The sequence below is a fragment of the Lacerta agilis genome, chromosome 15, assembly GCF_009819535.1.
Source record: "Lacerta agilis isolate rLacAgi1 chromosome 15, rLacAgi1.pri, whole genome shotgun sequence".
NCBI classification, from domain to species: domain Eukaryota; kingdom Metazoa; phylum Chordata; class Lepidosauria; order Squamata; family Lacertidae; genus Lacerta; species Lacerta agilis.
This window is the reverse complement of record NC_046326.1, coordinates 12,651,660-12,667,263: the sequence shown is the minus strand read 5'-3', so window position 1 is coordinate 12,667,263 and position 15,604 is coordinate 12,651,660. Positions and strand designations below refer to the sequence as shown.

The window sequence follows — 15,604 nt, the reverse complement described above, 5'->3', positions numbered from 1 at the left end:
AGCATTTTTTCAGCATATGCTGTAATTTTAAATAATTTTACATGCATAAACACCAAGTTTGTGTACATGTTTTAAAACTTTCTTTTAGTCCAGTCCAGGTGATACTTCAATATCCTACCTTTAAAACTGGCCATAAAGTAACTTATTGTTTCAGTGTTGGAAATACATAAGAAACCATTAAAAGTGGCAATGAGAGATAATGATTCGCTTAAGCCATTTTAAAATGAAAAGAGGTGAACCTTCCTCTTCATTGACTTGTCCCCATGTCATTTCTGGATGTATGTGCACCACTTTATTTGACCTGTGTGAACGCAGCTTCCCCTAGTAGCCCTATATCCCTCAAAACCAAATAAAAGGCAAGCAAACAAGCACAACCTCTACCTGTTTTGTATTCAAAATGTTGAGAGAATTGGTGGGTTTTGTTTTGCGGGTGGGGTGGAGGGGGCAGGACACCTGAAACCAATTGTTGCTCAGTTTTGTGGTAGGAGATAGGAACTGCTGTCATCCTCATTCATTTCTGAAAGGCCTTGTTTGGGAATGTTAACCCCTATGTGTTCCTTGAGGCTCTCTAAGCTGAGTAGTATACGTTGTGTGGAGTAAGCCCATTAATCATCTTTGGCGATCACTTGTAGCCGAGTAAGATTGTCTTCCATGAACACAATCTGAACAGTGAGTGACTGTGGAGGCCAATTCTGGATCCACACGTTCTTCCAGTGGGGACATAGGTTTCCGGGCAGGAGTTGATCACGGTGAGGGTTTGCCAAGCATGACTTCCTCTTAGCATGTTTCTCTCTTTCGTCCTTAGTTTGCACGTCTTCAAAGTCCATGACACCTTTGGTATAGGCTGTTCTCCAGCTGGAGTGCTCGCAGGCCAGTGTTTCCCAGTTGTTGGTGTTCATACTACATTTTTAAAGTTTTGCTTTGAGAGAGTCTTTAAGCCTCTTTTGTTGACCACCAGCATTACGCTTGCCATTTTAAAGTTCAGAATAGAGTAGTTGCTTTGGAAGACGATAATCAGGCATCCGAACAACATGACCAGTCCAACGAAGTTGATGTTGAAGAATCATTGTTTTGACACTGGTGATCTTTGCATCTTCCAGTACACTGGCATTAGTTCGCCTGTCTTCCCAAGTGATGTGCAACATTTTTCGGAGACACCGTTGATGGAATCTTTCAAGGAGTTGGAGATGGCATTTATCAGTGTTCCCTGTTTCACAAGCATACAGCAAGCATACACCTAAATCTGGGTATATAGTTCTGCAATTCCGAAACTGCTCATCTTTCATCTTCCAACGTGCTCCTGAAAAATTATGCAATGCTACTACCCACGTTGCGGCGCTCTTCCAGCTCTACAAATGATAAACCCCATTGTACTAAAAGGAGCTCACCAGACTGCACCAGATGCATTTGAATGCTCCGGGAGACAACAGAGCCCTGATCTCCTTCTTCGGCCACGCCTCCTCTGCATCCTGTCACGTGGAGATCCGTGGCCACACCCCTCCTGCTCGTCTCCAAATTCTACCAACGGGGAGCGACACGTCACTGCTCGCGCCCTCAACCAAACTTCCCTCGTCCCTCAAAATGCAGCCTTCCCCGCCGTCTCTCTCCTCTCCGCCAATCAGCGATGGAGGCGGCCGAGCGTGCCTCTGAAACCTCCCCTTTGGCGAAAGACGCAAGCCTCGTCCTAACGGTGCTCTTCGGAGTGGCCGCCCCCCTTCGGCGTGATCGGCAGCCGTCTCCGCCAACCGCTGGCCGGCAGTTGGGCTGGCGGGAGGCGGGCTGTCTCTGCCGCAGGGAGTGGGTGCGCGTGGAGCGTATGGCTGAGGGAGCGGGCTGAGGAGAGGCGCCCGAGTCACACAGGTGAGGGGAAGCGAGCGGGCGCCGCTGCAGGGCTGAGGCTCCCTGAGGGGGGCGGAAAGAGACCAGGCCTGGGCCTGAGGGAGAGCAGGGGAGGCTGAGGGCGGTCGTGGGCTTCCGCGTGAAGCTGGCCTGGGGCGGGGGACGACGACCCGCGACCTCGGAGCGAGCTGGCCGCCGGCTGAGGCGGTTCCTCTTTCTTCTGCCTGCCAGGAGCGGCGACGCCTTCTTTTAAAAGTGTCTCACCTTCAGCTCTGAAATACGGTGCTTATTTCTCCTACGCCGGCCACAAAGGCCCATGTTGCCGCTCTTTAGCACCCCTGCCGTGCCCAGGTTATTACGCGGAGGGCAGGGCCACAGGCCCCTTCCCTCGAGGGGCTTGCAGTCTGCAGAAGAGGGGATGAAATCTGAGGGAAGCGGTTTCCCTTTTTTTTAAAGCAGCAGCAAGACAGCCGGACAAGGTCTGTTTTGCAAGGAGCAAAAATGCATACGGGAAGAACAGTGGCACGTCCCCTTTGTCATGCTGTCCCCCCCCCCCCATAGAATCGTAGAGACTTATTTGAAATGCCTGGGGAGCTTTTAAAGTGGTAAAACGTTTACCCGCTTCTTCAGCGGCCCATGTTGAAATCTAGAGTGGCACACGCCCTTCACCACCTTTTTTGACTTAGCTTTGCCTAGATCTAGGCCGGGGTTTACCAAACTTGGGTCTCCAGCTGTTTTGGACTGCAGTTCCCATCTTCCCTGATACGGGCCCTGCTTAGCTAGGGATGATGGGAGTTGTAGTTCCCAAACAGCTGGAGACCCAAGTTTGGGAAACCCTGATCTAGGCAATGCATGCTTAACTTTATTAAGGAAGGATGCCCCCTCCCGCAAATCTTAAAAGCCTTATCAAAGCTGTGAGGCAAGATATGCCTTCCCTGCTTAGTTGGCAACCTCCTTCCCTGCCAGGGGCTATTGTGGCGGGGCACATGCTTCGTGTTCAGAAGAGCTCAGGGTGTCTCTGGTTAAAAGGCCTTGAAGTCAGAGCTAATGGTCCTTAATGCAGACAGCTGTGGACTAGATGGACTGATGGTGTTATTCATTGTAAATTAGCTTTATTTAAACAAGCAGACAAATGTTTGCAAAGCAGACCTCCCCTATTTTGTTTCTATAAAGATATGCTCCCCACCCCATTTCATAATATTGTGGCAAGTTTCTCATGAACCATAGAATTCCTTCCTTGCATTAAGAAATGTACGGGTAGCACATGCGTATGTGTAGATCAGCAGTATGGCTAATCAAACTCTGGTTAATCCCATCACATGCACACACCCACAAAACAAGCAAACAAGCCCCTGTACTCGCACAGCAAGACAGGGTTCCTTGTGCAATGTCATCTAACAACTATCTTTTTTTAAAAAAAATCTATAAAATTAAGTAGACCACCAGGGTATCAAAGAGATACTAAAAGCATATCTTCTTCCAATCTCTTTTTTAGTCTTACTGGTAAAAATACTGTGCCATAATTACCGTACTCATTTTTGCACTCTTTGTGACAGGGCGTTAATTGAGGTCCATAGAGTCATAAGGCATTAACTCTGTGCCTTCTGTTCCTAGAGGTTGGAACCTTTAGTCATGTAATAAATATCCCCAGAAATAGATAACATGTCATCTTCGACTCAGTCTAGAATCTGCTGGGATGAATTCTCTCATCAGAGTATAAGGCATATTGCTTTTTTAAAAAATGTCCTCATTGTACAAAAGATTTGTTTCTTAAAGGTTCTGCTTGTGATCAGGAAGGTCATACTGGTGAGTAAGCTGTAGTCTTGGAAGTTGAGAACGTCCAGTGTAATGCAGCTAGCTATATTAGTTGTAGGTATACTGTCAAACATTGGTTCCCAAATGCCTCCATGTTGTAATGTTTCGGCTCTTGAACACGAAAACCCGGAAGTGTTCCAGTTTTTCGGAAGTCGAACGTCCGATGTGGCTTCTGCTTGAGTGCAGGAAACTCCTGCAGCCACTCAGAAGCTGCGCCTCGGTTGTCGAACGTTTCAGAAGCCGAAAGGGCTTCCGGAACGGATTACATTCAACAGCCGATGTTTACTGTACTAATTAGTGTAACTTGCCTCTGTAAGTATGTTATACCTGATATTGCTATTAAAATACCAGCGGAGTCTTGGCTTGATAGATGTGGGATTTCAGATGGCAAACGCAGACACATCTTTTAGACTATCCCCACCCACAGCCTTGGGTCAACAGTTCTTAAACTACAGCTCCCATCATCCTTAACCATTGGTCATGCTGGCAAGGAATAATAGGAGTTGTAGTCCAACAACATATACGGATCAAAGGTTGAGAGGCTGCCTTAGCATCTCTTAGCAAAAAAAACCCTATGCTTTTTTGGGACAGTTCATTTCTCTCAATTTCATATCCATATGTGTCTTGCTGGTAGATTTACCCATTTGTCTACTGATCACTATTGCTCAATATTTACCTAGTGCTATCAATGTTGTAGACAGTGACAAGCCAATCAGAATCTGCTGCGCTTACAGTGTTGCATCAAGTTACTTAAAATGGCTTCTATTTGTTTTCTTTTTATTACCCATCCAAAATTTTGTACTACTGAATTTCTGATAGAAAATCCACACTCAGTATTTGTGTGTGTGTTTTAATATGATGTTTGGGGTTTGTAGCATACTGGGTGGAAAAATAAAAGTAACGTTGAAATATATAAGTGAATATATTTTGTATACTGTGCTTTATTTTCTTTTAAAAATCATTGGCTTCACAGATGCATAGATAGGACCCAACTTTGGTACTATGACGAATGCATTTTCTTTTAATATATTTGAAAAAATTGTGACTATATAAGAGAAAATCTCCATTCAGTCAGTCATTACACCTTTTTTTATTTATTAAAATGTTATACTGCCCTAAACCTGTATGTCTCAGAGCGGTTCACAGCATAAAGTTACAATATAAAAAGCACAAAATACACAATAAAAATAATTAAAACAGTTAACAATACTAATGTATACAAACTAATAAAAATATGTTCCCCAACAAAAGACTCTAAACAATACCCAGCCCACAAATATAAATCCAAAATGCAAATTAACATACAACATTTAAAAACAAGTTATAAACAATTCAGCTGGCATAGGCTTATTTTATACCTGAAACGTGCTATGTTAATGTGTCGGAACATTTGATGTTGCCAACATAGCTCCATGAATATATACTCAGAAGCAAACCCTATTGAGTCCAATGGAACTTACTCTCAGATAAGTGTGTATGGGTTGCAACCTTAGAGGCTTTATATGGGCAGAAGATGGTATTGGATCAGTTCCTCTGAAAAAGGAATGCTTTTGTGTGGAATTGTCTCACTGAGATTTTAGATTGGTTCTGATAGGAAAGATATCTTTGTAAACGACCCAGGAGATGACCTGTCCTAGGAAATATGTTTGCTTGTAATGTTATAATTTAGAGAGCCTGAAGACTTGGTTGCACTAATTCAGGTTTTTTTTTTTTTTTTAAAAAAAACCCAACAACTTTGGTGATCTCTACTTTCTGTTTTCCTTCCAGGTATTTAAGGATTGCTTGCTGTTGCCTTTGCCAAAATGACCAAGTTAGGCTTCCTCCGCCTGTCTTACGAGAAACAGGACACTCTCCTCAAGCTCCTGATTCTGTCAATGGCAGCTGTGTTATGTAAGTTTGAGTTTAAAAAAAATTAGTCAGGGATAACTATATGATTATAAGCATCTGCATTGCTGGTTCATTTTGTATCTTATACCTTGAGGCTTATACCTAACACAATGCTAGATGCTTCTTTGATGGCTATAACAGTTTCAAACTATTAAGCTTCAGCATAGCAAAGGACCGATATTAAAAACATTTTACCTGTACAATTGTATTAATATTCCTTCCTTTTATGTTGCAGCTTTCTCTACTAGACTCTTCTCTGTATTAAGATTTGAGAGTGTCATTCATGAATTTGATCCGTAAGTAGTCCTGTTCCCTCTTAGTAGTCTACTTTGCTCTGAGAGAGCAATTGTTCTGCTATGTACAGGTGTTGATTGTGGTGTTATCCAGAAGTATATTAGATAGATTGTCCTCTAATGACAGGGCTTCAAAAATATCTGAACGATAAGAGTTTTTCTGCAGAAAATTTTAATAGGGTTAGCCTTGGTGAATTCAACAGTAGAAGTAGTATCAATTTTAGTTAGACCCATCTGGATTGAATAGGGAATTGATTTAAAAATGTAAAGATGAAAGTATAGTAGAATGAATGGTTTTGAAAATAACTTCTGAACCTGTGAGACCAATGGCAATTCTGTTTTTCAATGAAACACTTAAACCAGTGGTTGCATGAACATGTTTATGGGAGATGGAGCTTCTTTGCTTCAGATTTCCAGGATGATTTAGAGAAGCACTTTGTGTTGCAGTATGCCAAATGATATATAAAAGTAATTTGGATGCTTTTAGTTGCTTGTGATGAAAACAGTTTGGAGTGTTTGTGTTTGGAAATCAGATCCCTACTAGACCCAAAATGGAAACATTTCTCATCAATCAGGCTGACACTGATTTATGTTTTAGATGTGACAGTGCTTTTCCATATGAACCTTAGATGAAGGCTGAGACTGTAATATGAGGAGCAGCAAATAGTGTGTTGTATATGCAGCTGGAGAGGCACTCAGATTTCTGTTGTTATCACAGGTATTTTAACTACCGCACAACTCGCTTCCTGGCAGAAGAGGGTTTCTATAAATTCCACAACTGGTTTGACGATAGAGCATGGTATCCGCTGGGTCGAATCATTGGTGGGACTATCTATCCAGGTAAAATCATGATGTTCAGAACTTTGTCATTTTTTGAAACTGTGGATGAAAAGTGCTAGAGACAGTGGGGAACACTTGCCATGCATCTTTCTGAATGGTTGTAGTGTTTTGTCAAACTTATTTAGAGCAAATAAATATCCTGCTAGTATTGGAGAGGCTTTACTTGGCCGTTTGGAGGTCAGGCATCACCCCTTGCTGGATGAGGTTTGGCTCATATTTCCAAGTCCTGCACCTGCTCAGTCTGTTCTTTTGCATTTGGAAAATCTGTGATTTCTTGCCAATAGAATATCTTTCCTTCCCTCTGTCTCAGGTTTAATGATCACATCAGCAGCGATTTACCATGTTCTGCACTTCTTCCACATTACAATTGACATACGAAATGTGTGTGTTTTCCTGGCCCCGCTTTTCTCCTCCTTCACCACCATAGTAACATATCACCTCACCAAAGAACTCAAGGTAAAAACAAGGATGGGTCATGGTTGCAATGCTTCCTAGTGCTAGTTTCATTCATCACTGTAAAAGATCTGAGGCTGGTATTATTAGTTTCTAATCGTTGCTTACACACAATTTATGAGGCAGTTAACATTGTGCATTTTCCCTTTAATTCATATAGATGATGCAATTGTACGTTTGCATATGAAGAACTTCATTTTTTAAACAAGAAAATCCACATTCTACAAGTAGACCTCATTTGCAAACCTGAATTGTAAAGCATACTTGTTAACTTTAAGCTTGTACAGATCTTAAAGTCAATACTGGGATTGATGAGGAAGAAGGAACTGGGAAGTCTTTTGTTACATATTGTGAAAGATAGTCTGGACAATCAAAGCTCAATTTTATTTTATTTTATTCTGTCTAGGATGCAGGGGCAGGTCTCTTGGCTGCAGCAATGATAGCTGTGGTACCTGGTTACATATCTCGTTCAGTTGCTGGATCCTATGACAATGAAGGTAAGATCAGTGTTTAAAGCACACTGCTTATTGGCATGTGGAGATTGCATGATGGGTGTTTCTTCATGCGGGTGACTCCTATATCTTGTTTATTTCCAGGTATTGCTATATTCTGTATGCTTCTGACTTACTACATGTGGATCAAAGCAGTGAAAACAGGCTCCATTTATTGGGCAGCCATGTGTGCACTTGCCTATTTCTACATGGTAGGTGATTTTTCAATAATGCTTTGAATTTCTTGAACAACAGTTGTTTCACCCATCAGATTACTGGTAATCTTCCATCATCAGAGCTGGCTAGAGTGAGTGGAATTCAGCCTACCAAGCTGAATATGTTTTGCAGTCCTGGAGCCAGCATCACTGCAAGTTTGCGAAGGGACTAGGTATTGGTAATAAGGAGTACTCAGCACCGCTACAGAAATATTGTTATTGCTGTATTTGTGGGAGGGGTGGTGATGGTTGAATTGGTGGGTTGGTGCCATAACAGTCAAGTTGTCTGTGAGCCTTGAGATTTTCTTGTGTAAATTTTACTTCAGTCATGAATACACAAGAAAACCTTAAGCAATCATCTTCACCACATGCCTCCATCTGTGAGATCAGGCCCAGGCCCAGCTTTTTCTCCCACTAGCTCAACAGGGATATCAAGTGGCCTTTTCATTTAGCAATTGAACAAGGCTCTTTTGTAAGAGCATGCCTCTGTAGTATTGACTTCTACTTAGAAGTTAAAAATATTTTGCTTTGTGGAGTAAACAATAGTATTTATAGATGTAAAATGCTGTGCTTCTTTAATCTTTTTTCAGGTTTCTTCATGGGGTGGTTATGTGTTTTTGATTAACCTCATTCCCCTTCATGTACTGGTGCTGATGCTAACTGGACGATTCTCCCATCGGATATATGTGGCTTACTGCACAGTATATTGCCTAGGAACCATCTTATCAATGCAGATATCTTTCGTTGGCTTCCAGGTGAGAAATCTGGGATACTGAAGAAAATTGGTTGTGATTTTGTGCAAATCCATGGCTATCAAAACCTTCCTTTCTGTATGATAGGGAAAAGATAAGATCATCCACCAGGATCAACCCTCAAATAGCATTTCCCATTTAATAGTGGAGTATTATTGCATTGTTGCCTCTTGATAAAATGCCACTCTTACCATAAAACAATCATATTCTCTCTTTATTATACTCGCCACAGAAAAGCATGGTCTTTCTGGTCTTTACTCAGATTGTTTAGCCCTGCCTCAGCCACATTAAGATAAATGTTATTGAACTGAAATAGAAAATTGGAGGGGGAGACACTCGTCAGACCCATATAAAGTAACAATGATAGAAACGGGACTAGTAGGTAAATGTATTCTATGTTGGACTAACTGTCCATGTGTACAGTGATAATTCTTCATGGCAAAGGAGTGGCTTACGTATGTGAGACTGTTGGCCAGAGACAAATTACTTAGTTGTCACATAATGCAGCTTAACTGTGCATGTTTGTTCTTTCCTGCAGCCTGTCCTGTCTTCCGAACATATGGCTGCCTTGGGTGTATTTGGCCTGTGCCAGATTCATGCCTTTGTAGATTATTTGCGCAGCAAACTGAACCCTCAGCAGTTCGAGATTCTCTTCAGGAGTGTAATCTCCCTGGTTGGGTTTGTCCTTCTGTCAATAGGAGCTGTTCTGATGCTTACAGGTGCAGTGATGTTGATGCTACTAAAATGCATGCTATTCCTATACTGTTACAGTAGGAACAATATTTTTCCTAATGAGTAGAGAATTTTCATGTTTTTGTCTGGAACCATTTTTTTCCATTACATATTTTAGTACTAGTTTTTTTCAGCTGTGTGCATACACACAGTAGCTGAACTGTGTAAGCATTTGGTTTTGCCATACTGGGAATAACAGTTTTTATTTAGATACATTCTGAGTAGCAGTAACTGAATTATTAATATCCTTATTATATGTTGAATTTGCTTAAGGAAAGGGGAAGAAACCTGTATTGATGTTTACCTGAAAACACTGAAAAACAAATATCACTAGGGGTCCATCAGGTTTTGTTTTACCTTTTAGGAAACTGAACTTTTAAATTTGAACTTTAGGGAAATTTAGGTTTAGAATATGCATATTGGAAATGAGATATTGTGTAAACTTGTTGAGAGATATTAATTACTCTGTAAAGTTGAACATGTACATTTGGATATCTTAATCTTACACAGGAAAGATTTCCCCATGGACTGGCCGCTTCTATTCACTGCTGGATCCTTCCTATGCAAAGAACAATATTCCCATCATTGCTTCAGTCTCTGAGCATCAACCTACCACATGGTCATCCTACTATTTTGATCTGCAACTCCTTGTTTTCATGTTCCCAGGTGAGTTTAGCATAGCTTTTTACTATGCTTTTTACTATGCTTTCATAACAACCACCTTCTGCAGAATAGCTGACTCTTGAGTTGGTGACTGCTAGTCTCTATGACACCCTTCCACCATCTGGTGCCTTCCAGATATTTTAGGCAACCTCCATTATTCTTGACCATTAGCCACACTGGCTGGGACTGCTAGGAGTTGTAGCCCCAAACATTTTGAGAGCTCCAAGCTGGGAAGACCTGCCCTGATGCCAGTGTTAAACACTGCTTTATTTTGTATTCTCTGCCTGCATAGAACTAACTCTTCTGGCAGCTGACTCATTTCTCTTTCTGTTACAGTTGGCCTGTATTATTGCTTCAGTAATCTGTCTGATGCCCGCATTTTTATCATCATGTATGGTGTGACCAGCATGTACTTCTCGGCTGTGATGGTGAGTACTGAGAGTTGACTTATCATGGGACTGGCATTTTTTTCATGGAATCTCTTTGTTTCTGCTATCCCTATGCTTCCAGTTTGTATTTCATTTGTATAGTAGCCAAGCACTCAGTATGCTGCTGTCTTAACAGGTTCGTCTCATGCTGGTATTGGCCCCAGTTATGTGCATTTTGTCTGGCATTGGAGTCTCCCAAGTGTTGTCAACTTACATGAAAAATTTAGATATCAGCCGACCTGACAAGAAGACAAAAAAGCAACAAGATGCTACTTACCCCATCAAAAATGAAGTAAGTGGCTATGTGAGGTTACTTGCTTGTTAGATTTTTTTTATCATACTTTTCTGGAAGATACTAAAAATATGACTCAAAAGGAGAATGCTGGGTACTCCACTAAGATGTGCATAGGAAAGAAATATTGTGGGAATTGCACTTGAATAGTCTGCAGATCACCTGCTATATATGGGTAACAGTTTTTGTGTTTTAAATTAGGTAGTTTCTGTATAACTACTGAGTGACTGTTTTACATTTTGATGGCTACTCTTGCTTTCCTAGGTTGCCAGTGGCATGATCCTGGTCATGGCTTTCTTCTTGATCACCTACACTTTTCATTCAACTTGGGTAACCAGTGAAGCCTACTCTTCTCCCTCCATAGTGCTGTCAGCACGTGGTGGTGATGGCAGCAGAATAATCTTTGATGACTTCAGGGAAGCTTATTATTGGCTTCGTCACAATACACCAGAGGTATAAATCTCTACAGGGCTGGTCTCTGCACACACATTGAGTTTGTTTTAGGTGCCGTGGAGAGGTTGGAGGGCCTGCCCTAAAGGAGCAGGTATGCTTCCTAATCTTTATGTTGGCTGAAGTTTAGTCTAAAGCACATGTGTCAGCTATTATAAATACTTTAAATATTTCATTCACAAAGATTCCCAAGGCAGCTAACAATACACGAAAAGAAAATCATTAGACAGCAGTAGTTGAACTGATAAAATAATTACAGATTAAGTAGGAGCATCATGGATCAGGTCCTACTGAGGAATAAAGGGTTGCTTCCCCTAAAAATCATCAAGGAGGTACCCTGGCAAGTGAGTGGGAGTTGAGGACAAGGGTAGGGATCCTGAGTAGGGCCTCTGAAAATGATTTTGATGACCCACCGAGTTTATTTGGAAGCAGGTGGTTAGTTTACATTTTAGGGAATCTGCATATATTTTCTCCTTCAATCTGAAATATTTGTGGTGGCAATGAATGTTCAATTACTGCCTGATTATGTATTTGTAATGTCATTATATGAAAGGACTGTTGCCCAGTCTGTCTTGTTGGCTTACATTCTTGGCACTGGTACTTGTCTAAATGTGTGCTGTCTCTAATTGTCTTGGATGAACTTCAAGGTGGGGAGGGGAAATGCTGTTGGCTACTGAATCTGTTGAATGTTAAACCTTCAGAATCTGTTGAAACTCCAGAATGTTTTATAATTAATTGAAAGGGGGGGACATGCAGATACAGAGTATTAAAAAACTAAATTCTTCCTCATCTCCCAATAATTTAAAATACATATAATGAATTGGCACTGTACAGTTCTTGTAAATACCCAGTACTTTAGTAATTTTCAAAAAAGTTTTTTTAATGTAAAATGGCATGTGAAGAGTCTCCAAGCCCAAGCAGAATGGTTTCTAATTAAAACACTTCTACGGTATTATTAAAAATACTTTGTCAGCATACATATTAAATCTGTTCACAGTGGCAAATTCATCATTCTTCTGTTGTGCAAAAACCTGCTTCATATGGTCACACATGAATTTTTGAGAATACTGTCATTTCCATTCAACTGATAATCCTAGGATACTGACCCACAAAGAGAATTTTTTTGTAGTCATTTTGTGCTTTCACTGCATTACAAATCAGCTCAAATTCATTTACTGTCTTTTAATTCACTACATTGATTGCGTTTTTCTGTTTTGAGATCAGGATGCGAAAGTAATGTCCTGGTGGGATTATGGATATCAGATAACAGCCATGGCAAACCGAACAATTCTTGTGGATAACAACACTTGGAATAACACCCACATTTCTCGAGTTGGTCAGGTAGGTGCAGTAGCTCTGTGAATTCCAGGGGTTTTTTCTTCATTGCATTCCAGAGAAACCATGAAGGCATTTTGCAGTTTTCTTGTCCCTGCTATTTATTATGAACTACAAAATTGAACGAAGGAGTTAAGACTCTTTGTTTATACAGATAATAAAAGGCATGGTAACTGAGATACGTGGATTTATAAACTGCTGTTTGTTTAATTTTCAGGCCATGGCATCCACAGAAGAGCGAGCTTACGAGATTATGAGGGAGCTGGATGTCAGTTATGTGCTGGTAATATTTGGAGGCCTCACTGGATATTCCTCTGATGGTAATCTCATACCTATATTGCGCAAATTTCCAATGAAAGGACCTTTAATTGCTCTTTATTAATGGATTTTCTGCTCTACTACATTGACAATGTTCCCGCTTCTTCCTTAGATATCAATAAATTTCTGTGGATGGTGCGAATAGGAGGCAGCACAGACACTGGAAAGCACATAAAGGAGCATGATTACTACACACCAACAGGAGAGTTCCGTGTGGACAGGGAGGGCTCTCCTGTGCTGCTTAACTGCCTCATGTACAAGATGTGCTACTATCGCTTTGGCCAAGTCTATACAGAAGCCAGTAAGTCACTTTTATCTGGGCACTGCAAATGAGAACCAGAAATTTTGCCTAGGAGTTGTATTTTGGATGATCCCTGGTCATCTCTCTGACACGTAATTAGTGTTTATAGCATAATAGATTGTGGTAGGGGATGGTTTTTTTTGCTTTCAGTCACACATTACATCCTGTTTAATTTGCTTCCTCTCACTCCCCTTTTATTTAACAAGTCATTGGCTGTGAATTGATGGAAAGCTGGCTGTGGGGGGGGGAGTTGATGTTGAAGCATGTACATTTTTGCTAATGCGAACGGATTTTTTTCTTACAGTGGTAAAACTAGAGTTAATAGGGAGAAGGGCACCAGGGAACTGACTGAAACTACTTTTGTTAATTCTCACTCCCACCTCTCTTTTCCAGAGCGTCCTCCAGGTTATGACAGAGTGAGAAATGCTGAGATTGGCAACAAAGATTTTGAGCTTGATGTATTGGAAGAGGCATATACCACAGAACACTGGCTAGTCCGAATATACAAAGTAAGTAGTGTTGTGTGTGGTGTCTGTCTGCTTCCAGACACTGAGTTTTCTTTCCTATATTTGAAAGTCATGGGAGAAATGTCGCATGGGCCCCATTTGCTTCTGGAATGGTATGTGTCTGGGCTGTTCAAGGTTTTAAACCCTAGAAAGTAATTAACACTGTCTTGCTACAACATTTAGATCTATCATGAGCCACTACATCACAATACAAGTGAAGTGGAATGGTTGCTCTACTTTTTACCCAGACTGGATGGTGTTGGGGAACGATTGGAACATGTTAAATTAATAGATTTCTCAGCAGCACTGAATAGCAAAAGCATAGACATTTCTTTCTCTAATGAAGATAAAATATTCTTTGTTAATTGCTAGGTTAGTTATCAGAGATTTCATTGGAGAGTCCTCTGTTTTTACTAGTTGGAGACCTTTTCCCTAATAGAGCTAAACTGCAAAAACTTTTTAAAAAAAATATTAATTTTGCCTTAACAGGTAAAGGACTTGGATAATCGTGGATTGTCAAGAACGTAATTTGCCTTCAGATAAATCATAAAGAGCACTGACCGAGCCATTGCCTGTGAAGCAGTTGGATTTTTTTTATACTGTTTGTCAGTAAGGAATTGGGATTTAATTGCCCAAGAAATCCCGTCCTCATGTAATGAGTCTGTATTAGATGGAATGATTTTTATAAATATGAACTGGCTACCAAATCAGAAACAGTAGCTTTATGATGGGATCATTAAAAAGGGTATGGAAAAAGTGTGTATTTGTATTCATTTATCTCTGTCCCTTCACTTGATGGTTTTGAATTGTATTCTACATGATCAGACATAAGTAACTCAGAGAAAGAGCATCTGCCAACACTTGAATTCCTTTTCCTCGTTCCCTCTTGTAAGAGAATGAAGCAGCTGGAATAGGTCTTCCACCTATGTAAATGGGCTAGCTTCTTACTTTACAAACACACTTGCCATACAAGAAGCAAGCCTCCCACCAGCTGTTGCCATTGAAGGAATCAAAGTACCGGTACTTTGTGTATAAATGAGGTATATTTTCTTATGCAGTAGGCATCTTAAAAACTAGACTCTTAAAATTTGCATTAACCCCAAAGTTGAGTCACCAGACATATCTCATGTATTCTGAAGGTCAGGGGTGAGCAAAAAAAAAAAAAAAAGTGGCAACAATATTGGAAATATGGGTAAATGAACAAGCCTGACTGGGTATTGTCCCCTCGTTCTCATGGCCTTTATTTTAAACTCCTGAATTTTGAGCGAGATTCCCAGTGTTGTAAAGCTTCTCAAGTACAAGTTATGCTTAAGTAACTAGCACTTTGGCAGTAATAATTTACCTTTATTTACTGAGCTCACTGTTCAGCGAGGCGTGCTTTCAAGTAAGTATAATAGGTTCCTAAATTTGCAATGCAATCTTATGCATGTTTACTTAGGGAAGGCCCATTCTCTTCAGTGAAACTTAGCCCTAGGATTTCTGCTAGAGTGGTCTGTCCTTATTTTCCAGGGGACAGTCCTCTGAAGTTCTGTTTGGTCTATGTCCAGTTGAAAGAGAGCCCAGGGCTCTCAAAGTTGCCCATTAACTGCTACATCTGGACAGTAGTACCCTGGGGTCATAGATCACCTAGTCAGTCTTCCCCATACACTAGAGTGGGAACCTCAGTCTTAGGGGTCCTGGGGAAGGGCACTAGGTCTGTGGTAGAGAATTTGCTTTGCATGCAGAAGGACCCAGGTTCAATTCCCAGCATTGGGTTGGGAAAGACCTCTGCCTAAAACCTGGGAGAGACCTGCAGACAATACTGTGCTAGATGGGACAACTGTCTAATGTGGTATAAGATAGCTTCCTTCATTGGGTTTGGGTGCGGGGCTGAGGCTGAACTTTGAAAAATGACGGTGCTACTGATTTACCTAAAGTTTAGCCAGGCATCTCCCAGAAGATATAAAAAGGAGCAGCACTGTTCACAGAAACCCAAAGAAACACGCCCTGCAAGC

The 15,604-nt window shown here is 41.0% G+C and overlaps 1 protein-coding gene across 1 annotated transcript; it reads left to right on the top strand.

Moving 5' to 3' along the window:
• The first annotated feature begins 1,719 nt into the window (after positions 1 to 1,719).
• Positions 1,720 to 14,369, top strand: STT3A (STT3 oligosaccharyltransferase complex catalytic subunit A). Its single transcript, XM_033171505.1, has 18 exons — positions 1,720 to 1,860; positions 5,422 to 5,544; positions 5,777 to 5,837; positions 6,553 to 6,674; positions 6,985 to 7,130; positions 7,534 to 7,624; positions 7,724 to 7,830; positions 8,424 to 8,588; positions 9,124 to 9,304; positions 9,828 to 9,983; positions 10,317 to 10,408; positions 10,545 to 10,700; positions 10,965 to 11,153; positions 12,375 to 12,491; positions 12,703 to 12,805; positions 12,916 to 13,104; positions 13,498 to 13,613; positions 14,100 to 14,369. Exons 2-18 carry the CDS (start codon positions 5,457 to 5,459, stop codon positions 14,136 to 14,138), a joined length of 2,118 nt encoding a protein of 705 aa, XP_033027396.1. The 5' UTR covers positions 1,720 to 1,860; positions 5,422 to 5,456; the 3' UTR covers positions 14,139 to 14,369.
• Positions 14,370 to 15,604: the final 1,235 nt, after the last annotated feature.